This window comes from Arachis hypogaea, chromosome 5 (assembly GCF_003086295.3).
Source record: "Arachis hypogaea cultivar Tifrunner chromosome 5, arahy.Tifrunner.gnm2.J5K5, whole genome shotgun sequence".
NCBI lineage: Eukaryota > Viridiplantae > Streptophyta > Magnoliopsida > Fabales > Fabaceae > Arachis > Arachis hypogaea.
Genome location: NC_092040.1, coordinates 36,198,239 through 36,223,074, shown reverse-complemented (window position 1 = coordinate 36,223,074; position 24,836 = coordinate 36,198,239). Strand labels below are relative to the sequence as shown.

The window sequence follows — 24,836 nt, the reverse complement described above, 5'->3', positions numbered from 1 at the left end:
GCAAGCTATGGTTATCTTGTAAATCTTAGTCAGGATATCAGAAATTATCAGGATTGATTATGAAAAGCAAAAGAACATGAACTGATTACTTGTTTTGCAGTAATGGAGAATAGGTTGAGGTTTTGGAGATGCTCCATCTTCTGAATCTCTGCTTTCCTACTGTCTTCTTCTTCAAGCACGCAAGGCTCCTTCCATGGCAAGCTGTATGTAGGGTTTCACTGTTGTCAATGGCTACCTCCCATCCTCTCAGTGAAAATGTTCCTATGCTCTGTCACAGCATGGCTAATCATCTGTCGGTTCTCGATCAGACCGGAATAGAATCCAGTGATTCTTTTGCGTCTGTCACTAACGCCCCGCCTTCAGGAGTTTGAAGCTCGTCACAGTCATCCAATCATTGAATCCTACTCAGAATACCACAGACAAGGTTTAGACCTTCCGGATTCTCTTGAATGCCGCCATCAGTTCTAGCTTATACCACGAAGATTCCGATTAGAGAATCCAAGAGATAACTACTTAATCTAAGGTAAAACGGAGGTGGTTGTCAGGCACGCGTTCATAGTTGAGAATGATGATGATTGTCACGGGTCATCACATTCATCCGGGTTAAGAACAAGTATTATCTTAGAATGGAAGCAAGCATGATTGAATGAGAAACAGTAGTAATTGCATTAATCCATCAAGACACAGCAGAGCTCCTCACCCCCAACCATGGGGTTTAGAGACTCATGCCGTGGAAAGTACACAAAGAAACGTGTAAAGTGTCATGAGGTACTGATACAATGTCAAAATATCCTATTAATAGTAAACTAGTAACCTAGGGTATACAGAAATGAGTAAATGACGTAAAAATCCACTTCTGGGTCCACTTGGTGTGTGCTTGGGCTGAGCATTGAAGCATTTTCGTGTAGAGACCTTTTCTGGAGTTAAACGCCAGCTTTTATGCCAGTTTGGGCGTTTAACTCCAAGTTTTATGCCAGTTCCAGCGTTAAACGCTGGAATTTCTGAGGCTGTTTTGCCACGCCGGTTTGGGCCATCAAATCTCGGGCAAAGTATGGACTATTATACATTGCTGGAAAGCCCAGGATGTCTACTTTCCAACGCCGTTGAGAGCGCGCCAATTGGGCTTCTGTAGCTCCAGAAAATCCACTTCGAGTGAAGGAAGGTCAGAATCCAACAGCATCTGCAGTCTTTTTCAGTCTCTGAATCAGATTTTTGCTCAGAACCCTCAATTTCAGTGAGAAAATACCTGAAATCACAGAAAAACACACAAACTCATAGTAAAGTCTAGAAAAGTGAATTTTAACTAAAAACTAATAAAAATATACTAAAAACTAACTAGATCATACTAAAAACATACTAAAAACAATGCCAAAAAGCGTATAAATTATCCGCTCATCAGTTGTCCAATGGTCACGGAATCAGATAGGATGGAGTTCAGAAGATACTTTCTACTGGTGGTGATGAAAATATTCCTGTGCCCCACCACTCAACAGGTTCTCTCTCCATGGCACATCTACGCTGTGTTAGATGTTTCTAATCCGCGGGGATTCAATTGGCCGTTGGAAACTATGAAGTGGTTTGACAAAGCAGTCGAAAAGTATAAGCTGAAAGGAAACAAAACTTGTGAAGGTTGCATGTTCGTCATGCTGGTATGACGCAATGACCATTACCAAAATTCAGTATGCCGTTGTTTTGTGAACAAAATAAATTGTATAATAGTAATTTGCTTTACATTAGTTTGGAGAGTTCAGTCTCTAGTACTGTTATTTGTATGATGTTTACTGATATGTTGATGATTTACTTGAATCTTTGTCTACTAATTTTGGATGCTTCGGTGTATGATTTCATCTGAATGTTTTCTGTCACTAGTTCTGTGTCGCTTGCTATATTCCAATTGACTGCCAGCCTTATAGAATCTTGTACCATATCTCATGCTAACTGTTCAAGTTAATAGTATATTCAACTTGGTTTTCCTTCATGTATAAAATGACATGTGCCCGTCCTCTGTGTAGATCCTCTATTTTCAGCGGTTGCAATACGGTCTGCTCGACAACTGTCTTGAGCCTGAGCCATGGCTCGATGCATGGAGCTCGGAGAGGTTAGAAAAGAAGGCACAGTATATTATATCCGAGGTACTCATTTCACTCTCGTAAAAGGTTAAGTTATGCCACAATGAAGGTCAAAAATGCCTATCAGATGAGTCAATATGTTTTTTTATTTTTTCCTTTTTCCATTGACTCTAAGTACGTTTCTTGATGTTTTATCATTTTGTTTCTGGTTTCTCTTTTGGTGGTGCCTTGGGATTCGATTAAGATCATTGATTCTCTTCGTTTCTTAAATTAGGGATGTCTTTTGACTAGACAGGGTGAAGTTGAGGACATAAAAGGTCGTTTACCGCAAGCTGTAAGGAGGAAAACAGGAAAAAAGGCACCATAGAAGCATGGGCGAAAGGAATCGGTGCCGCCAAGGGTAAACACGATGCTTTATCATGTTAACAAATTTACTTCGCGATGGTTAATTTGGTTCATGCTATCACTTCAAACAGGGGAGCTCAGTTTGTGGAGAGAGTAGGCAGGTATCATAGGAAAGACGACCAAGTGGACGCACAACAGCTCCAGCTCCAACTAGAAGAACTTCACGCCACACCGACGGATCAAAAACTAGCCCGAGAGTGAGTATATTGAATAGCATTGCATAAGTTTATTAGGTTCTTTTCAATGTAATTGGATGTTTCTTTACCCAACATAATCGTTATGCAGAAAACAGCCTAGCAGGAGAGGTGCGCAAAAAATGGAGGGGCTAAGAAGGACCGATCACGTAGGTCCAGTCCAAAGCAATATGAGAAAAAGGATCTCCCAATTAGCACAGATGATGACGAGGAGAATGAGCCTCTTGCCAAGAGGATGTGCCAACTGTATAACCAAAGGGTTGACCAACAAAAACCAAGTGCTGATCCACCCGAAGGGAACCTCAATAAGGATAATGCTCTCCAAGCAACACCTGTCTCTAGCTTGCCCGATGCAGGAACACTCTCCGTTGTGTTGGTGCAACATGAAGAATGGGAGTTCGATGGGTAAGTCTCTTAGACAAAACTATTTTATTTTGTGGTCTATTTTGCTTTTTAATGAATTAGGGATTGCATCCGTATACAACTACCTCTTCTCTAACATAGGTTGAGTTATTTGCAGTAATCCCAATTTCCTTTCGAACCTAGACCCTGAGAGTGAACAAATATGGCAATACTTTGAGCAACTGCAGAACACGAGGCCACTGCAGACCGTGATGCCAGCCTTTCCGTCTTGCAAGACTCCTAGCCCACCAAGCAAGAAGATTTCACCAGACATGACTCAGACGGAACAGATGTTTACCCAATGTACTCCTATAAAGGTGCATCCACTGCTAAAAGGGGCGAAAGCTGGACGAGGATGATAAGGAGCGATTGCGGCGATGGGCTGCCAATCGTTCGTTGGAGCAGAATCAGGTTGTGGTAGTATATGAAGGAAAGCAACATCTATCATTGATCCGAGAGGACATCTGCTCATTGCTACCCTGGCATTGGGTCACCAGCAACGTAAGTAGATCACTCTAACACATTAATAGAATGAATATTTTTCTTAATATATATCGTGGCACAAACAGATGACCCTAACGCAATGTAAATTTTTTATACAGATCGTTCATTGGATGTGTTCAACCTTTAATGACTCAGAATCATTGCGGTTTAAGAATGACTTTTACTATATTCCTTTGAGAATTTTGGTATGCACGAATTTGTGTCTTCTTATCGATCAATCTTTGAGGTCTGATCCTAAATTGTACTTTTTGTACAGGAAACTGTGTTGCACAAGAGGAACTTGGATTCCTTCAGGGAGGTTCCTACTGTTAGTTATGTAGGCTGGGTCCTCACTTCGGTGATGATTCTATATTTTTTGACAAGATAGTAGCTTCCATGCAGAAATGGGTAAGTTAATGCTCTAGTTGAAGGGTGATTTTTTGGTTTAAGTGCTTACAATATCATGTTTATTACTTGGATGTTGCTTGTGATAGGCAACAGGATGTTCCCCTTAATTGCCAAATGGATGGTTCTGTTATTGGTTTTTATTTCTCACGTCTTAGTCAATTGAATCTGCATGTACTTAATTAAGATATGATTGGCTTTCGTTTCATTATATGTTCCTCAACACGCTAAATGTGTTAGAAATTTTTCTTATATCTGAATTTGGTGAGTCCATTGCTCATGTAATTGCTTTGATATCTCTGTTTCCATCACAGTGGTTTGCCCCAGTCTGTATTGATCGTCATTGGTGGTTGTATGCCTTTGAGATATATCAGAAAAGGCTGTGGGTACTGGATAGTATGTATACAGGAGAACCTAATAATGAAAGATTAAAAATACATGCTTATGCGGTAAGTATACCTTAGTCAATTAGTTCACCTTTAGCCTGGGTAACTCAAAATGTATCATTGCTAACGTGTTGCTGCTTTCCAGGGGAGACTCATTGAAGACATGAGAAAAGTTACGATTTCCGCATATGAGCACACGGAGTACGGTCTACCTCGTTTCTATCCTAGTGTACCAAGACAAGATAACGGGTCAGTTAAAAAGCCACCTAACAATACTCTTAACAGTACTTCACTTGATATTGATAATATGATTGGGAATAATATTCTTTCTTTGTACATATAGCTGGGATTGTGGTGTATTCGACATCAAGTTCATGCAGTTTTGGAGTTTAGATAAACCCTTGCAGCATTGGGACAAGATGAAGTTAGATATATTATAACAATTAATTTGAAGCTCTTTCTAGTCAGTTTCTTTCTCGGATTTAAAATTACCCTTCCACACAAAATTGTCATGCAGGACGTTGTACAGGAGTTTAGGAATGAGATCATACTAGACATAGTCTTGGGTCCTCATAATTCACAAATTGGGATGGCGCTGCAGGCATTGAACAACGCTCCTGTGCGCCGTAACCAGCCAAGGAAAAAGACTAAGGATGTAAAATCACCCTTCACAGCACCAAGCACGAGGAGCATGCTGCAGCGTACGGGGTTACCCACTAGAAAGACAGCCAGGGGGGAGACAACGGAAGAAGACAGATGCACAGGTAAGAAAAAATCAATATACATGTCTTAGTCTATCCATGGCCTCCTGATACAGTTATAGGCGTTCATATACCCATTTGTCGACTTAGATTCGTTTCATGTGAGCCTAATAAATCCTGTTTCACTGCAGATTCATGATTTCATGTTGCGGATTTTGTCAAGTTGATGGTGACAATCAAGACAAATCCTCTGCATGGATGGTGCTCATGCTAGGCATTAGGATGTTTCTTTTCTTTGTAAATTGGATGGTTTTGAATTTATTTTTTGATCTATCATATTTTAGGCATTTGAACTTGTATATACTTAATTGAGAAGTGAATTGCTCGTGTTTTGTTAGATACTCCTCAGCAGGTTTCGTATGTTAGGTATTTCAGGATTCTCAAGAAATTAGTTTCAATCTATGGATATCAATAATTCAATAAGAAATGCACTGAATATTTATACTATTTCGTCAACCCTGATCAGTGTACAGTACACATTTGTTCATGCCTATGCTTAAGTTGTAGTTCTTTCCATTCACTAAGCGTGGTATTAACTAAAAGGAGGCATTATTTATTTTTTTATCACTGTTTTCTATTGCTGAAATTGTGACGTTGATGGCAGTTTAAGCTTTGCACGGCCTCGTAATCAATCTACACGGCCGGTTCTTTTATGGTGGCACCAGTGACTTTAACCAGGATTTTAATTGGATGTTGCTACTTATAGGCACACGAATGTTACTTTTCCTTGTAAGTTAGATGATTCTGAATATGTTTTCTCAACTATAATATGTTAGTCACTTGAACTTGTGAGTACTTCATTCAGAAGTGTGTGGCTCGTGTTTTGTTATATACTCCTCAACAGGTTTCATATGTTAGGTATTTCAGGATCCTCAATAGTTAGTTTTAAATTTGTGGATGTCACGAGTTCATTAATGAATGCATTGCATAATTATACTATTTCGTCAACTCTGGTCGGTGTATATAACCCTTTTGTTCATGAATATGCTTAAGTGACAGTTCTTTCGATTTACTAGCGTGGTGTTAACTAAGTGGAGGCGTTAATTATTTTTTTATCATTATTTTCTGTTGCTAAAATTGTGACGTTGCTGGAAGTATAAGCTTTGCACGGCCTTCGGTCGTAATCCGTCTAGACGGCCGGTTCGTTTATGGTGGCACCGATGACTTTAACCAGGATTTTAATTGGATGTTGCTACCGATAGGCATACGGATATTTCTTTTTCTTGTAAAATGGATGATTTTGAATATGATTTCTATGTTTCATGTGTTACGCATTAACGACAGCGTGCATTTCATTAACATATGAATGGCTTTTATTTTTTTCTAAAGGCAGTTTTCGGGCCGGATTTAATACATTTATTTTTTTGCGAACAAATAAGTGATACCTCATTTCTTTAAAACCATACCAACCAAATATTGGGGAACAATAACAACATTTGTACTTTTGATTCTTTTACTGAATGCTTCATAACAGGATAAATGAAAGTGACAATACAGAAAAATGAAGAGTTTATTCAGTTGTGTCTAAAGGACCAAAAAATCTAGCTAAGAATGACAAATTACTCATGCCAAGAAACCTGACTATAAATGCCTAAAAGAGTTCAACAGGTCCATGAATCCACCACCATCTGATGAATTCCATATAGTAGAATCCTCAAATTTGTTGTCTATAAAACCTTGACGATCATTATCTGTCTGAAGATGAATAACATCCTACAAGATCCACAACATAAAGAGAACAACATATATGAATCAGGAACACTATTCCATATAAAAAATTTAACATAAATGTCACTTCTAACACATACCGGTTGTGATTTCCTCTTTCTTTTTTCCATTGACTTCTTAATTGACTTGTCCAACTCTACTCCAAGTCTCTTATCCTTCGGCCGTCCTTTGGTTTTCACCCTTGAGGGTCCCTGTATGTCATGTAAAATAACATCGCATGTGCTCCGTGTGGGCATCGTATTCTGAGTCCCATCAAGAGTAGTGGAACGCATGCTAGCACAGTGATCAGTCAGCTTGGACTTTGCATCCGAAAGGGCAGCTCGCAAGATGGCTGCTTCCTCTTCACAAGCAACAAACTCCTGAGCAACGTTATAGAACTCGGAACACAGATGCCTGAACAAATTGTGGCTTTCATTACTCCGAGCCACGTCATGGCTACTCTTAATGTAAGTGTGCTTGCGGATGACATTCTTATTCCATCGAAGAAGAACATAGCAGCTCGGTACTGTGTCAACTCTATAGTATGACCAGACCGCAAGGATATGGCAACACAATATACCAACGAATTCAAATTTGTTGCACTCACACCGATTCTTTCGACTCAAAGGGTCAAACTGTACTATGAAAGTATGGTAGACAGGCTTCCCCCAAAATACCTTCTGCTCGTCCACTTTAATAGAAATTGTATCTCCCTTTTGTTCAGTTGATCGAACCACACAATCGGTTTTTTCCTTATCTCCAGCTGAAGGGTCCGGAACATATTACTGGTGTATTCCTGCTGAAACTGTCGCTCAATGTCTGTGCTCCCTATACATGGGATGACTCCTTTCGAGTCCGCAGCATCATCTTCAAGCTCCTTTTGCTTCTTGTTTCCAAGTACGTTATCGTATTCATAGATGAACTAAACCAACCCACTCTTGCAATGAAGGTATCTACCGTAGAATGCGTGCATACTTTCGCTCCGCTGTGTACTCCTCATGTCGTTCCAAAATTCACTCTTGAAGAATATTGGCACCCACTTACGTCGATTTGCATTAAGATCTGCACAAGGAAAAAAAATAGCATAAGAGTGTCGCTTATATCCAACAGGATGACAGCTTACAAAGCATCGATAAAACAGATAAAAAAACATCGAGACACACTATGAAAAGAAACATCAGTATGTGTATTAAAAAGAACATCCACTGACATAAACCAAGGTGGAAAATTCAGTTACATTTCTTAAGAAAAAAACACAAGAACAGAAACACCCGGCAGTAATAAAATTAAATGAATAAATAGGCAACATGAAACCAACAGACGGGATTTAATTTAACGATCACAAACCTGCTAACCATCTGTTCTAACCTAACGCAAATTCTTTGATAAAAGTAGCCCAATCAACTTCAAACGATTCACTCGAAGGAGAGTTATACACAATGTGATTCATCATTGCACTCAACTCTCCGTACCTAGTGCAGCTACCAAGCTTGAATTGTGTTTTCTTCATTATGTGCCAAATGCACCATCTGTGGACAGTATAAGGTAGGACCTTCCTTATAGCACCAGCCATCGCCTTGCACTGGTCAGTGATGATCTCCTTTGGCGCAGTCCCAATGCATCTCACCCATTGCGTGAACACCCACTCGAAACTAGGGATCTCCTCACTGCCAAGTAAAGCACAGCCAAGAAGAGTAGACTTCCCATGGTGGTTTACACCGACAAAGTATACAAACGGTAGACCATGCCTGAGAATACATCAAAAGCAAATGTAAGGTAACATGAAAAATTTAACAGATAACTGCTCCTGCAATTCACCAATAATTATACAGACTTGTTTCTCATGTACGTCGTGTCAAATGACACCACATCTTCGTAATATTCATACGAAGCCATGCACCTTGCATCTACCCAGAGTGCGCTCCTAAATTTATTAGCATCGTCAACATCTATGGCATAAAAGAAGTTGGGATTGATTTCCTTCATTCGAACGAAATAATTCATCATCCCATTGAAGTTCGCATTGTCATCGGAGCATCGGAGATTGCTTGTAATGTAATTTCTGACATCCTTTTCTGAGAAACTCAGGTTTGAAGACCCACCAACTTTGTTTGCCAGTGCTAGATACGTCTTGTTGGGTCTTATGCCAGCCTCGTCGTTATCCATAATGACGCATTTGGCATGTATGGTCAGCTCCCAGTACTCATGATAGTGGACAGCTTTCTCAGCCGAACAGGGGTGAGAATGCCTCAATTCCACCCTGGACACAACCCAACATTCCTTCTCCCTGTCCAGCATGACATACATTCTTGCTTTGCATCTCGTGGCTGTTATTCTGTTTGACCTAGTTGCTACCTTAACACGAGATTCTCAATAACCCTCTCGAGTGCAGTGAAGAGATTGATTAATGGGTATCTTTGCATCCTTCCGCATCTTGTCAAAGTTCGTGTTCCTGACTTTAGTTACAAACCCCAATTTCTTTGCATAACTTGCATAAAACTCCTGTGCCAAATGTAGCAAATCAAATCTCATTCCTATGACTGGGATTTCCTCTTCACTGAGCCCACTATGATCCGGAAACTGTAAAACCAATTCACAGAACCAAATACAAATTAAAGATAGTATCAAAGTGGTAACTATAACGTGCTAACACACAATAAGAAATACTTCAAACCTCGTGTCTTAAATCCAACTCATCATTTCTAGTCACCATGACGTCGGTGATTTCGTCGACCTTCAATTAAAGACAATCGAGACAAAACTTTAATCCACTTATGACCATTACTATATAATGAAGCAATCCAATAAAACATATCAACAAATAAATGGAAACACATATAGCACTCAATCAGACTTTATTACTATCTCAACTAAACAAATTATTTCTCCAGATTTTTCCAAAAACTAGTCATCTAATTACCATAAATAAGAAGCCTTCACAACACACATTTTAATAAAAAATTCTATTAGGAATCAATGAATCATTAACAACATGTAATTGATTGCATGCATTATGACATAGACGGACAACACAGTGAGATTGAAATGGATCTTGGACTATTCGCACATTTAGGAGCAATATAAACTACCAATAATTTTGTCTTTTCCAACATAGATCTTACATGTCTTCCACACAACCCAATTAATTTTCATATCCACTATCTATGTCTATCTCTATTGGAATTTTTAGTATCAATGACATTAGCTAAGCATAGCCTTCTTTACAACCCAATGTATTCAATTGCAATAATACCTTATTAACATGTCCAATAGCAACGTCGGTGTGCCACATGTTTTCAAAGAAATAAATTTAAGAAATATCTAAAAAACATGGAAAAGAAACATTCACACTTCAGGTTCTCATATAACATCATGCAATTTAAGACTAACATATACAACATACAACATACCAAGGAACTGGTGGACGAAATTGTGATTCATATGTTATTGCATTTTGTAAAATTCATTTCTTTTTCTTTCCCTGGCAATGGCGCCAAAAACATGATGCCAATACCATGGTTTACAACTATGTGTGGTCACAACTCCATTCAACTTAACCAGCAAGTATACTGGGTCATCCAAGTAATACCTTACGTGAGTAAGGGTCGATCCCACAGAGATTATTGGTATGAAGCAAGCTATGGTCACCTTGTAAATCTCAGTCAGGCGGATAATAATTGATTATGGATAAGTTCGAAAATTAATAATAAACAGAAAATAAAATAGGATAGAAATACTTATGTAGATCAATAGTGGGAATTTCAGATAGGCGTATGGAGATGCTGTGCTCCTCTTGAATCTTTACTTTCATATTACATTTATCCAATTCTTCTTACTCCTTTCCATGGCAAGCTGTATGTAGGGTATCACCGTTGTCAATGGCTACATCCCATCCTCTCAGTAAAAATGGTCCTATGCTCTGTCACAGCACGGCTAATCATCTGTCGGTTCTCAATCAGGTTGGAATAGAATCCCTTGATTCTTTTGCGTCTGTCACTAACGCCCAGCCTTCAGGAGTTTGAAGCTCGTCACAGTCATTCAATCTTAGAATCCTACTCGGAATACCACAAACAAGGTTAGACTTTCCGGATTCCCGGAAGCCTACTCGGAATACCACAGACAAGGTTAGACTTTCCGGATTCCCATGAATGCCACCATCTATCTAGCTTATACCATGAAGATTCTGTTGGGGAATCTAAGAGATATGCGCCCGGCCTAAGGTAGAACGGAAGTGGTTGTCAGTCACGCGCGTTCATAGGTGAGAATGATGATGAGTGTCACGGATCATCACATTCATCAAGTTGAAGTGCAACGAATATCTTAGAATAGGAATAAAGAGAATTGAATAGAAAGTAATAGTAATTGTATTGAAACTTGAGGTACAGCAGAGCTCCACACCCTTAATCTATGGTGTGTAGAAACTCCACCGTTGAAAATACATAAGTGAGAGGTCCAGGCATGGCCGAATGGCCAGCCCCCATGATCTGAGAACTAATCGTCCCAAGATGATCCTCAGATCTAAAGTGATCAAAAGATGTCCAATACAATAGTAAATTATCCTATTTATACTAGACTAGCTACTAGGGTTTACATGAGTGAGTAATTGATGCATAAATCCACTACCGGGGTCCACTTGACATGTGTTTGGGTTGAGCTTGATCTATCCACGAGCTGAGGCTTCTCTTGGAGTTGAACGCCAAATTGTAACGTGTTTTGGGCGTTCAACTCCGGATCGTGACGTGTTTCTGGCGTTTTACTCCAGACAGTAACATGGAACTGGCGTTGAGCGCCAGTTTACATCATCAATTCCCGAATAAAGTATGGACTATTATATATTGCTGAAAGCTCTGGATGTCTACTTTCCAACGCCGTTGAGAGCGCGCCATTTGGAGTTCTGTAGCTCCAGAAAATCCATTTCGAGTGCAGGGAGGTCAGATTCCAACAGCATCAGCAGTCCTTTGTCAGCCTCCTTATTAGAGTTTTGCTCAAGTCCCTCAATTTCAGCCAGAAATTACCTAAAATCATAGAAAAACACAAAAACTCATAGTAAAGTCCAGAAATGTGAATTTAACATAAAAACTAATGAAAACATCCCTAAAAGTAGCTTGAATTTACTAAAAACTACCTAAAAACAATGCCAAAAAGCGTATAAATTATCCGCTCATCACAACACCAAACTTAAATTGTTGCTTGTCCCCAAGCAACTGAAAATAAAATAGGATAAAAAGAAGAGAATATACTATAAATTCCAAAATATCAATGAATATTAATTCTAATTAGATGAGCGGGACTTGTAGCTTTTTGCTTCTGAACAGTTTTGGCATCTCACTTTTTCCTTTGAAGTTTAGAATGATTGGCATCTCTAGGAACTTAGAATTTCAGATAGTGTTATTGATTCTCCTAGTTAAGTATGTTGATTCTTGAACACAGCTACTTTTATGAGTCTTGGCCGTGGCCCTAAGCACTTTGTTTTCCAGTATTACCATCAGATACATAAATGCCACAGACACATGACTGGGTGAACCTTTTCAGATTGTGACTCAGCTTTGCTAGAGTCCCCAGTTAGAGGTGTCCAGAGCTCTTAAGCACACTCTTTTGCTTTGGATCACGACTTTAACCACTCAGTCTCAAACTTTTCACTTGGACCTGCATGACACAAGCACATGGTTAGGGACAGCTTGATTTAGCCGCTTAGGCCTGGATTTTATTTCCTTGGGCCCTTCTATCCATTGATGCTCAAAGCCTTGGATCCTTTTTACCCTTGCCTTTTGGTTTTAAGGGCTATTGGCTTTTTCTGCTTGCTTTTTCTTTTTCTTTCTATTTTTTTTCATTTTTTTTCGCAAGCTTTTTACTTTTCACTGCTTTTTCTTGCTTCAAGAATCAATTTTCATGATTTTTCAGATTGTCAATAACATTTCTCTTTGTTCATCATTCTTTCAAGAGCCAACAGCTTTAACATTCATAAACAACAAGATCAAAAATATGCACTGTTCAAGCATTCATTCAGAAAACAAAAAGTATTGTCACCACATCAATATAATTGAACTAAATTCAAGGATAAATTTGAAATTCATGTACTTCTTGTTCTTTTGATTAAAAATATTTTTCATTTAAGAGAGGTGAAGGATTAATGGAATTATTCATAACTTTAAGACATAGTTACTAAACACTAATGATCATGAAGTAGAGACACAAAACATAAATGAAGACAACATAAAAAATGAAAAGCAGAAAGAAATAAGAACAAGGAATGAATCCACCTTAGTGGCGTCTTCTTCTTGAAGGACCAACAATGTCCTTAAGCTCTTCTATGTCCCTTCCTTGCCTTTGTTGCTCCTCCCTCATTGCTCTTTGATCTTCTCTTATTTCATGGAGAATGATGGAGTGCTCATGATGTTCCACCCTTAATTGTTCCACATTGTAGCTCAAATCTTCTAAGGAAGTGTTGAGTTGTTCCCAATAATTGTTGGGAGGAAAGTGCATCCCTTGAGGCATCTCAGGGATTTTTGATGATGAGCTTCCTTATGCATCTCTTGAGATCCGTGGAGGGTCTCTCTTGCTTGCTCCATCCTCTTCTTGGTGATGGGCTTATCCTCCTCAATGGAGATGTCTCCTTCTATGATAACTTCAGCTGAGTAACATAGATGGCAAATAAGGTGAGGAAAAGCTAGCCTTGCCATGGTGGAGGGCTTTTCGGCTATTTTGTAGATTTCATTGGAGATGACTTCATGAACTTCTACTTCCTCTCCAATCATGATGTTATGAATCATGATGGCCCGATCCACAGTAACTTCAAATCGTTTGCTAGTGGGAATGATGGAGCGTTGAATGAACTCCAACCATCCTCTAGCCACAGGCTTGAGGTCCAGTCTTCTTAGTTGAACTGGCTTGCCTTTGGAGTCTCTTTTCCATTGAGCTCCTTCCACATATATGTCCATTAGTACTTGGTCCAACCTTTGATTAAAGTTGACCCTTCTAGTGTAGGGGCGTACATCTCCTTGCATCATGGGCAAGTGGAACGCCAACCTCACATTCTCTGGACTAAAATCTAAGTATTTCCCCCGAACCATTGTGAGATAATTCTTTGGACTCGGGTTCATACTTTGATCATGGTTCCTAGTGATCCATGCATTGGCATAGAACTCTTGAACCATTAAGATTCCGACTTGTTGCATGGGGTTGGTTAGGACTTCCCAACCACTCCTTCGGATCTCATGTCGGATCTCCGGATACTCATTTTTCTTGAGCTTGAAAGGGACATCAGGGATCACCTTCTTCTTTGCCACAACATCATAGAAGTGGTCTTGATGGCTTTTGGAGATGAATCTTTCCATCTCCCATGACTCGGAGGTGGAAGCTTTTGTCTTCCCTTTCCTTTTCTAGAGGATTCTCCGGCCTTAGGTGCCATTGATGGTAATGGAAAAACAAAAAGCTTATGCTTTTACCACACCAAACTTAAAATATTGCTCGCCCTCGAGCAAGAGAAGAAAGAAGAGAAGAAGAAGAAGAAGAAAATATGGATGAGAGTGAGGGATGGTGTTTCGGCCAAGGTGTAGAAGAGGGGATTTGTGTTGTGTGAAAATGAAGTAGAATAGAAGGGTATATATAGGGAAAGGGGAGAGGGTAGGTTCGGCCATGTAGGTTGGGTTTGGGTGGAAAAGTGTTTTTGAATTTTGAAGGTAGGTGGGGTGTATGGGGAAGAGTGGATGGATGTGAGTGGTGAAGGGGGTAATTGGGAAGAGAGATTGAAGTTGTTGGGAAGTGTGACATGGGGAAGAGTGTTATAGGATTAGGAGGTAAGGTGGGAATATGTTAGGTGGGGATCCTGTGGGATCCACAGATCTTGAGATGATCCTGTGGGGTCCACAGATCCTGAGGTGTCAAGGAATTACATCCCTGCACCAAATAGGCATGCAAAATGCCTGTGCATACCATTCTGGCATTTAAATGCCAAGGTGATGCACGTTCTGGGCATTCAACGCCCATGTGTAGCATGTTTCTGGCGTTGAACGCCAGTTCTATGCTTGTTACTGGCGTTCAGCGCCAGCTTTTCTCAAGGCATATTCCTGGCGTTCAAACGCTAGAATGTTGCTTGTTTCTGGCATTCAGCACCAGATTCATGCTCTGTTCTGGCGTTGAACGCCAGCCAGATGCTCCTTACTGGCGTTGAATGCCAGTCTGTCCTTCCTCCAGGGTGTGATTTTTCTTTTGTTGTTTTTGATTCTATTTTTAATTTTTATATTTTTTCGTGACTCCACATGATCATGTACCTAATAAAACACAAAACAACAATAAAATAAAAATTAGATAAATAAAAATTGGGTTGCCTCCCAACAAGCGCTCTTTTAATGTCATTAGCTTGACAGTGGGCTCTCATGGAGCCTCACAGGTGATCAAGTCAATGTTGTATAGTCCCAACACCAAACTTAGAGTTTGGATATGGGGTCTTAACACCAAACTTAGTGTTTGGTTGTGGCCTCCCAACACCAAACTTAGAGTTTGACTGTGGGGGCTCTTCTTGACTCTGAACTGAGAGAAGCTCTTTGTGCTCACTCTCTTTTGTCACAGAGGGATGGCCATGTGCCTTAAACACCAGGTAGTCCCCATTCAATTAAAGGACTAATTCACCTCTGTTGACATCTATCACAGCTCCTGCTGTAGCTAGGAAAGGTCTTCCAAGGATGATGTATTCATCCTCTTCCTTCCCAGTGTCTAATATTATGAAATCAGCAGGGATGTAAAGGCCTTCAACCTTTACTAACACATCCTCTACTACTCCATAAGCTTGTCTTAATGACTTGTCTGCCAATTGTAATGAGAACAAGGCAGGTTGTACCTCAATGATCCTCAGCTTCTCCATTACAGAGAGTGGCATAAGATTTATCCCTGACCCCAGATCACATAGAGCTTTTTCAAAGGTCATGGTGCCTATGGTACAAGGTATTAAGAACCTGCCAGGATCTTGTCTCTTTTGAGGTAAAATTTTCTGAATCCAGGTATCTAGTTCACCAATGAGCAAGGGAGGTTCACTTTCCCAAGTCTCATTACCAAACAACTTGGCATTCAGCTTCATGATAGCTCCTAAATATTGAGCAACTTGCTCTCCAGTCACATCTTCATCCTCTTCAGAGGAAGAATAGTCTTCAGAGCTCATGAATGACAGAAGGAGATTTAATGGAATCTCTATGGTCTCTATGTGAGCCTCAGATTCTTTTGGATCCTTAATAGGAAACTCCCTCTTTCTTGAGAGACGTCCCAGGAGGTCTTCCTTACTAGGATTTTCGTCCTCCTCCTCCCTTGTGCATTCGGCCATATTGATTATATCAATGGCCTTGCACTCTCCTTTTGGATTCTCTTCTGTATTACTTGGGAGAATACTGGGAGGAGTTTCAAAGACTTTCTTACTCAGCTGGCCCACTTGTGCCTCCAGATTTCTGATGGAGGATCTTGTTTCACTCATGAAACTGAAAGTGGCCTTTGACAGATCAGAAACTAGATTGGCTAAATTAGAAGTGTTTTGTTCAGAATTCTCTGTCTGTTGCTGAGAAGATGATGGAAAAGGCTTGCTATTGCTCAGCCTATTGCGTCCACCATTGTTAAAGCCTTGTTGAGGCTTTTGTTGATCCTTCCATGAGAAATTTGGATGATTTCTTCATGATGAATTATAGGTGTTTTCATAAGGTTCACCCATATAATTTACCTCTGCTATTGCAGGGTTCTCAGGATCATAAGCTTCTTCAGAAGCTGCCTCTTTAATACTGTTGGATGCATTTTGTCATCCATTCAGACTTTGAGAAATCATGTTAACTTGCTGAGTCAACACTTTGTTCTGAGCCAATATGGCATTCAGAGCATCAATTTCAAGAACTCCCTTCCTCTGAGGCGTCCCATTACTCACAGAATTTCTCTCAGAAGTGTACATGAACTGGTTATTTGCAACCATGTCAATAAGTTCTTGAGCTTCTGCAGGTGTTTTCTTTAGGTGAATGGATCCACTTGCAAAATGGTCCAGTGACATTTTCGAAAATTCAGATAGACCATAATAGAATATATCTAATATGGTCCATTCTGAAAACATGTCAGATGGACACCTTTTGGTCAACTGCTTGTATCTTTCCCAAACTTCATAGAGGGATTCACCATCTTTTTGTTTGAAGGTCTGAACATCCACTCTAAGCTTGCTCAGCTTTTGAGGAGGAAAGAATTTATCCAAGAAGGCCGTGACCAGCTTCTCCCAGGAGTCCAGGCTGTCTTTAGGTTGTGAATCCAACCATATTCTAGCTCTGTCTCTTACAGCAAAAGGGAAAAGCATGAGTCTGTAGACTTCAGGATCAACTCCATTCGTCTTAACAGTCTCACAAATCTGCAAGAACTCAGTTAAAAACTGGTAAGGATCTTCAGATGGAAGTCCATAAAACTTGCAGTTCTGTTGCATTAAAGCAACTAGTTGAGGCTTAAGCTCAAAATTTTTGGCTCCAATGGCAGGAATGGAGATGCTTCTTCCATCAAATTTGGATGTTGGCTTTGTGAAGTCACCAAGCATTCTTCTTGCATTATTGTTGTTGGGTTCGGCTGCCATCTCCTTCTCTTGTTCTAATGTTTCTGAAAGGTTACCTTTAGATTGTTGTAATTTAGCTTCTCTTAGTTTCCTCTTCAGAGTCCTTTCAGGTTCAGGATCAATTTCAACAAGAGTGCCTTTTTCCTTGTTCCTGCTCATATGAAAGAGAAGAAAACAAGAAAAGAAAAGGAATCCTCTATGTCACAGTATAGAGATTCCTTTATGTTAATAGAAGAAGAAAGGGGGAAGAGTGAAGAAGAATGGGTTCGGATTTTTAGATGAAGAGAGGTGAAGAGAAGTGTCAGTAATTAAATAATTAAATAGAAGAAGAAAAAAGAGGGAGAATTTCGAAAATAATTTTAAAAAAGGGGTTAGTAATTTCGAAAATTAAAGATAAGATATGATTAAAATTAAAATTTAAACAATTAAAGAGAATTTTTGAAAAAGAGAGAGGTATTTTCGAAAATTAGAGAGGGAAACGTAGTTAGGTGGTTTTGAAAAAGATAAGAAACAAACACAAAGTCAAAGAGTTAGTTGAAAAAGATATTAAAATCAAATTTGAAAAGATAAGAAGATAAGTTAGATAAGATATTTAGATAAGATTTTTAAGAAAAAGATATTTTGAAAAAGATTTAATTTTTTAAATTAAAATTAATTACTTAGCTGACAAGAAACTAAAAGATAGGATTCTAGAATTTAAAGATTGAACCTTTCTTAACAAGAAAGTAACAAACTTCAAATTTTTGAATCAATCACATTAATTGTTAGCATAATTTCGAAAATATGATATAAAGATAAGAAAAAGATTTTGAAAACAAATTGAAAAAGAATTTTTTGAATTTTTCGAAAAAGAGGAAAAATTGGAAAAGATATGATTTTTGAAAAAGATTTTGAAAAGATAAGATTTTTAAATTTTTGAAAATTTGACTTGACTTGTAAGAAACAACTAATTTTGAAAATTTTTGACTAAGTCAACTCAAATTTTCGAAAATTATGAGAAAAACAAGGAAAAGATATTTTTTTGATTTTTGAAATTTTAATTATGAGAGAGAAAAATAATTAAAATTAAAACGTCATAATTGTGTTTTTCTCTTTTCTTTTTGGATCAAAACAAGGAATGCATGCAAGAACACTATGAATGTCAAGATGAACACCAAGAACACTTTGAAGATCATGATGAACATCAAGAACATATTTTTGAAAAATTTTTTATGCAAAGAAGACATGCAAGACACCAAACTTAGAAATCTTTAATGCAGGGACTCTAACAAACGAAAAATGCATATGAAAAACAACAAACAACACAAAACAAGAAAACATCAAGATCAAACAAGAAGACTTGTCAAGAACAACTTGAAGATCATGAAGAACACTATGAATGCATGGAATTTTTGAAAATAATGCATAAATTTTAAAAACATGCAATTGACACTAAACTTAAAAATTGACTCAAGACTCAAGCAATAAACACAAAATATTTTTGATTTTTATGATTTTATTAATTTTTTTTGGATTTTTATTAATTTTTTTCGAAAATAAAGTTTGGAAAAACGAAAAAAAGAAAAGAAAAATTTTGAAAAAGATTTTTGAAAAGAAAATTACCTAATCTGAGCAACAAGATGAACCGTCAGTTGTTCATACTCGAACAATCCCTGGCAACAGCGCCAAAAATTTGGTGCACGAAATTGTGATTCATATGTTATTGCATTTTGTAAAATTCATTGCTTTTTCTTTCCCTGGCAATGGCGCCAAAAACATGATGCCAATACCATGGTCTACAACTATGTGTGGTCACAACTCCGTTCAACTTAACCAGCAAGTGTATTGGGTCATCCAAGTAATACCTTACGTGAGTAAGGGTCGATCCCACAGAGATTGTTGGTATGAAGCAAGCTATGGTCACCTTGTAAATCTCAGTCAGGCGGATAATAATTGATTATGGATAAGTTCGAAAATTAATAATAAACAGAAAATAAAATAGGATAGAAATACTTATATAGATCAATAATGGGAATTTCAGATAGGCGTATGGAGATGCTGTGCTCCTCTTGAATCTCTACTTTCATATTACATTCATCCAATTCTTCATACTCCTTTCCATGGCAAGCTGTATGTAGGGCATCACTGTTGTCAATGGCTACATCCCATCCTCTCAGTGAAAATGGTCCTATGCTCTGTCACAGCACAGCTAATCATCTGTCGGTTCTCAATCAGGTTGGAATAGAATCCCTTGATTCTTTTGCGTCTGTCACTAACGCCCAGCCTTCAGGAGTTTGAAGCTCGTCACAGTCATTCAATCCTAGAATCCTACTCGGAATACCACAAACAAGGTTAGAATTTCCGGATTCCCGGAATCCTACTCGGAATACCACAGACAAGGTTAGACTTTCTGGATTTCCATGAATGCCGCCATCTATCTAGCTTATACCACGAAGATTCTGTTAGGGAATCTAAGAGATATGCGCCCGGCCTAAGGTAGAACGGAAGTGGTTGTCAGTCACGCGCGTTCATAGGTGAGAATGATGATGAGTGTCACGGATCATCACATTCATCAAGTTGAAGTGCAACGAATATCTTAGAATAGGAATAAAGAGAATTGAATAGAAAGTAATAGTAATTGTATTGAAACTTGAGGTACAGCAGAGCTCCACACCCTTAATCTATGGTGTGTAGAAACTCCACCGTTGAAAATACATAAGTGAGAGGTCCAGGCATAGCCGAATGGCCAGCCCCATGATCTGAGAACTAATTGTCCCAAGATGATCCTCAGATCTAAAGTGATCAAAAGATGTCCAATACAATAGTAAATTATCCTATTTATACTAGACTAGCTACTAGGGTTTACATGAGTGAGTAATTGATGCATAAATCCACTACCGGGGCCCACTTGGCGTGTGTTTGGGCTGAGCTTGATCTATCCACGAGCTGAGGCTTCTCTTGGAGTTGAACGCCAAATTGTAACGTGTTTTGGGCGTTCAACTCCGGGTCGTGATGTGTTTCTGGCGTTTTACTCCGACAGCAACATGGAACTGGCGTTAAGCACCAGTTTACGTCGTCAATTCCCGAATAAAGTATAGACTATTATATATTTCTGGAAAGCTCTCGATGTCTACTTTCCAACGTTGTTGAGAGCGCGCCATTTGGAGTTCTGTAGCTCCAGAAAATCCATTTCGAGTGCAGGGAGGTCAGATTCCAACAGCATCAGCAGTCCTTTGTCAGCCTCCTTATTAGAGTTTTGCTCAAGTCCCTCAATTTCAGCCAGAAATTACCTGAAATCGCAGAAAAACATACAAACTCATAGTAAAGTCCAGAAATGTGAATTTAACATAAAAACTAATGAAAACATCCCTAAAAGTAGCTTGAACTTACTAAAAACTACCTAAAAACAATGCCAAAAAGCGTATAAATTATCCGCTCATCAGGAACCCTCTTGATTAACAACGCCATCGTCATTTAATTCATCATTGCCTTCACTAGTATTGATCACTGTACTATTCGGTTCCCCTTCCGAATTTGAGCGTTCTATGGAGAATTTTTTTCCCGAATATTTGCGCCGCCACGGCCGCTTCTTCTTTTCAGAGTAAAAGCGGCACGCACCGATGAAAAGCAAGGAAGGAGCCACGGTTTATATCATTTGATGTGGACGGTCTCAAGCAAGTGATGATGATCAACGTGACATGCATGCAAGGCATCCGGGGACGTTTTGCACCAATGGCGACTTCTTAGTGAATGAAAAGCGGCCCCCACGGTTGAGGAGTGACGACGGCGACACAGCTTGAGTGATTGGGTGAAGACGGTGGAGGAGGTAGGTGGCTATGCTTCTTGGGGGAGAGAAAAAGAATGACGGCGCTAGTTGGAAAGGGTAACCCAGGGTAGTGAAACTGAATGCTCAGCGCATCTGTTTTCGTGATTCTCTCCTATGACTATCGTATCTTCCCTCATGTTTTGAATGTTGTCAACAATAATTTAAAAAACAAATTAAATTATAAATTAATAAAATTAAATTAATTATAATTAATTATGTTGTTTCATTCTTGGCTGATTATTAGTTGGTTCCATACACTTTTCTATAATTAGTAATTACAGTTATCTAAAGTTGACTGATTAAAAATTATTTATTTATATATATTTTTTTAAAACTCTAAATTTCTGTAACACTTTTCCATCACCACTCTTAATACCAACATCACTAGTAACAATATCAAACAAAAATGGTGACCCTTCACTTTCTTGAACAAAAAAAACACCCTTTTGTTTTGCTCTATCTCTGAAATATTCTCCCTCGCTCTCAATTTCTACCTCGTCGTGAACCTTATACATGTATCTCTGCTTTTCCTTCAACATCTTCCCAAGGTTGACACCTCTATTAAATTTAGATTCATATTTGAAAAAAAATTAAAAAATTATTGTAGTTATAGTTATGGTTATGGTTATAGAGGCGTAGTGATTTTTGTTGTTGCAGCAGTGGTGTCGTAGTAGTGAAAATTATACTCGTGCTCGGAATTGGGTGGCATTCCTCCTCCTTCTAGTGACGATGAGATTGACGTTGAAAAAGAGCTGTCAGCAAAGTAGCATAGCAATCAGAGTATCAGACAGCCTAGTGGTAGATACTAGACAACCAACTTGGGTGAAAAGGAATAGATTTGGTGGTGATGAGGTGTTTGACAAAGAGCTATCGTCAATGCAAAGTAGCAAACAATCCAATGGTCACGATGACATGATGATGTTGGAGAGAAGGAGTAGATACGAGATTGTCAACGATGATCTGAAAAGCTGGAGGTGACAAAAAATATTGTCACTGAAAGATGAGCTTACTATTATGATTGGGTGAGTGCGGTTGTGCTGGGCGAGAGTGGCCTGAGAGAGAATGAGGGAGGTGAGAGTGAGGAGTTACGGGAGTTGAAGGGGTTAGGTGGAGAAGATAAAATGGATAATTTTGACATTTTTAAAAATTTTAATAGAGTTAACTCAAAATTTAGTGATTAAGTATTTTTGTCAAACAATACTAAATTTTTATGGGTATAATATTATTTTTTTATCGTTAGTTTTATTAGCGTTCGAATTTTTTATAGTCAGAAAATGACTATTTACTCAATAAATTATATAAAAGTATTTTTTTGTGACTAAACAGAAAAGAAAAAAAACAGAGACAAAACTAAATTAATTAGTTAGGTTCATATCTAAATTTATTAGATGTTGAAACTCACTCCATGGTTGACTCCAATTCGAGTGAATATCCGCGCCAAAAGCAGCTCCTTTAGCCATACAATTTGTAACACTATTTGCATTCTTCTGAATTAAAAGAATAGAGACTCTCCAATTCCAATTCATAACTTCCTGTATATGCTTTGCCAAATCCCATTCCGGAATATCCTTACCAAGCATTCTTTGGTTTACCAAGAAAAGAGCTTCTAAACAGTCAGTTTCACAAATAACTTCACAAAATTCACTATCCCAAACTAGAAGTAAACCTTTCCAAATTGCATACAATTCAGCAAAAAGAACACTGCACACTTCGACTTTTCCAGTGCAACCTTTCAACCAACATCCATCAGAATTGCGAAAGATACAACCAAAATCAGCATAGCCAAAAGGAGCAAAATAACTAGCATCACAATTCAATTCAATATAATGAATTGGAGGTGGAACCCAATGCAAACAAAGCGAAGGAGGAAACAAAGATTGATGCAGCAAAAATAGTGTGGAACTCCCTTGCTAAACTACGAATCAAACTCACCACTTTACTAACACTCCATGAGTCATCTATATTAAATATGTCATGATTCCTGCTTTTCCAAATCCACCAGATGGTTGAAAAGAAAAGAAAAACATCTCCATTCCTTGCACCTCTATAGAGTCAATCACGTAAATCTGAGTTATTTGAATACAGACCTAAAAGATTCTAGACCTCCTTGGCACTAGGGCACTCCCGAAGACAATGAAGAATGGATTCAGAATCATTCTGACATCGATGACAGGTGCTAGATAAAGCTAAGCCACGACCCAAATGAAGCTCTGCCATAGGAATAGCGTTACGAAGACTGAGCCAAATCAAGAACTTGTACTTCTCAAGAATATGCAGTTGCCATACCCACAACCAATTATCACGCTCATTCCAGTCACACTTTCTTTTGGCTAGCCAACTTTACCCACTCCTACCTGAGTAGAGTCTAGAAGATGCCACACCCCACGACCAACCCGAACTCTCTCCAGCATTCAAATCCGGATTATAAGCATTCAAATGCTATTTGACATCTTCTGAAATGTTAGAGAAAACATCATGGAGATTCCATTGACCATCTTTTCAAACGTCTCTAATAGTTAAATCAGAGTCAGATATATGTACAAAAGGGACATCTTGAGAAATTGAGCCCTCAATACTCCAATTGTCAAACCAAAAAGATTAATCAAGTGATTCAACACATCAAGAGAAAGCATCCTTAAGAGCACCAAAAACCTTTGAGATACTCTTCCAAACATGAGAAGCATTCCAAGGGCAGGACCATCTAAAACTCCCTCATTCCTCATATACTTTGCCCTCAGTGGCGGAGCCACGTTCATGGAAAAGAGGGCAATGGCCCCTCCCAAGCCTCCAATTTTTTAGTTTAACTCTCTTTTAGTTATTAATTTTTCTCTCTTCTTAACTTATATTTTTTTATGTTCGCCCCTCCCAAAAAAATTTCTAGCTCCGCCCCTGTTTGCCTTCAATAGAGCAATCCAAGGCTTGTCCTGATAATGAAAAAGTTGCCAAACCAATTTATCAAGTAAAGATATATTAACACATGTAGGATTTCTAACACCCAAGCTACCAAATTTTTTTGGAGTGACCACAGTCCTCTAATTAACAAGAGAAAGATATCTGTTATCAACTTGACCCTTCCAAAGAAACTGTCTCATCATAGAAGACAATTTATCACAAATCCAATTTGATAAAAAAAAAAAACCTGCATATCATAGATAGAAATGAATGCTGTAATAAAATTGATCAGGCAAAGTCTCCCTGCTTTATTTAAAAGCCTTCATTTTCAACAGAATGAATATAGAAGTATTTTTGAGATATATAAAATATTTTTATATAATATGATGACATGTATTTTTATATTTTGTATTTACAATGTGAGTAGTTAATTTGATATGTATTTAACTAATTTAAATTAGTTTAGTAGTTAGATTATTAATCTATTTAAATAAATATTATTAATTTATTAGTCAAGAACAAATTTTAAAATTAAATTTATATCCGTAGTTAATTAATGTATAGCCTAAGTCTAACAGACTAAAAATACTGTAAAAAAAAAGATAGTGATATTTTTTGTTCTATTAATTGTTAACAATTATCTCGTGTGAATCCAGAGAGCTACTGGAAGCACCTTTTCCTGGGAAGGAATAAAGGCGGTTGAGGGCCATTCCACGGCTCCCCAACGGCAGTGGAACATAATTATTTTTCCTTTGACATCTTTCTGTTG

At 38.4% G+C, this 24,836-nt stretch overlaps 2 protein-coding genes across 4 annotated transcripts in view; one reads left to right on the top strand and one right to left on the bottom strand.

Annotated features, from left to right (window-relative positions):
* LOC112801221 (putative ubiquitin-like-specific protease 1B) overlaps positions 1-5,552 on the top strand; it is a 34,571-nt gene extending 29,019 nt beyond the window's left edge. Inside the window, exons 1-13 of one of the 3 annotated variants that reach the window (XM_072237111.1) lie at positions 1,271-1,649; positions 2,013-2,132; positions 2,344-2,469; positions 2,546-2,671; positions 2,760-3,073; positions 3,189-3,571; positions 3,673-3,759; positions 3,831-3,961; positions 4,273-4,407; positions 4,490-4,593; positions 4,688-4,768; positions 4,862-5,108; positions 5,237-5,552. In XM_072237111.1, coding sequence (XP_072093212.1) covers positions 1,407-1,649; positions 2,013-2,132; positions 2,344-2,436 — 456 coding nt within the window. In that variant the 5' untranslated portion in view covers positions 1,271-1,406 and the 3' untranslated portion in view covers positions 2,437-2,469; positions 2,546-2,671; positions 2,760-3,073; ... (6 more) ...; positions 4,862-5,108; positions 5,237-5,552. Of the gene's footprint in view, positions 1-1,270; positions 1,650-2,012; positions 2,133-2,343; positions 2,470-2,545; positions 2,672-2,759; positions 3,074-3,188; positions 3,572-3,672; positions 3,962-4,272; positions 4,408-4,489; positions 4,594-4,687; positions 4,769-4,861; positions 5,109-5,236 lie in introns of those variants that run through there. The other 2 variants (XM_072237112.1, XM_072237113.1) reach the window with 2 other exon arrangements.
* A 1,134-nt stretch (positions 5,553-6,686) lies between these two features.
* LOC112803448 (protein FAR1-RELATED SEQUENCE 5-like) lies at positions 6,687-9,119 on the bottom strand. Its single transcript, XM_025846944.1, has 5 exons — positions 8,647-9,119; positions 8,181-8,560; positions 7,788-7,874; positions 6,914-7,575; positions 6,687-6,818 (listed from the first exon to the last, which is right to left on the bottom strand). Exons 1-5 carry the CDS (start codon positions 9,117-9,119, stop codon positions 6,687-6,689), a joined length of 1,734 nt encoding a protein of 577 aa, XP_025702729.1.
* Between the last annotated feature and the right edge of the window lie 15,717 nt (positions 9,120-24,836).

Coding starts and splice junctions, on each gene's coding strand:
- LOC112803448 (XM_025846944.1), bottom strand. CDS start 9,119: ATGTATGTCATGCTGGACAGGGAGAAGGAATGTTGGGTTGTGTCCAGG. Junction 8,561..8,646: donor ACGACGTACATGAGAAACAA/GTCTGTATAATT, acceptor ATGTATTCTCAG/GCATGGTCTACCGTTTGTAT. Junction 7,576..7,787: donor GAGTACACAGCGGAGCGAAA/GTATGCACGCAT, acceptor CGGACCCTTCAG/CTGGAGATAAGGAAAAAACC.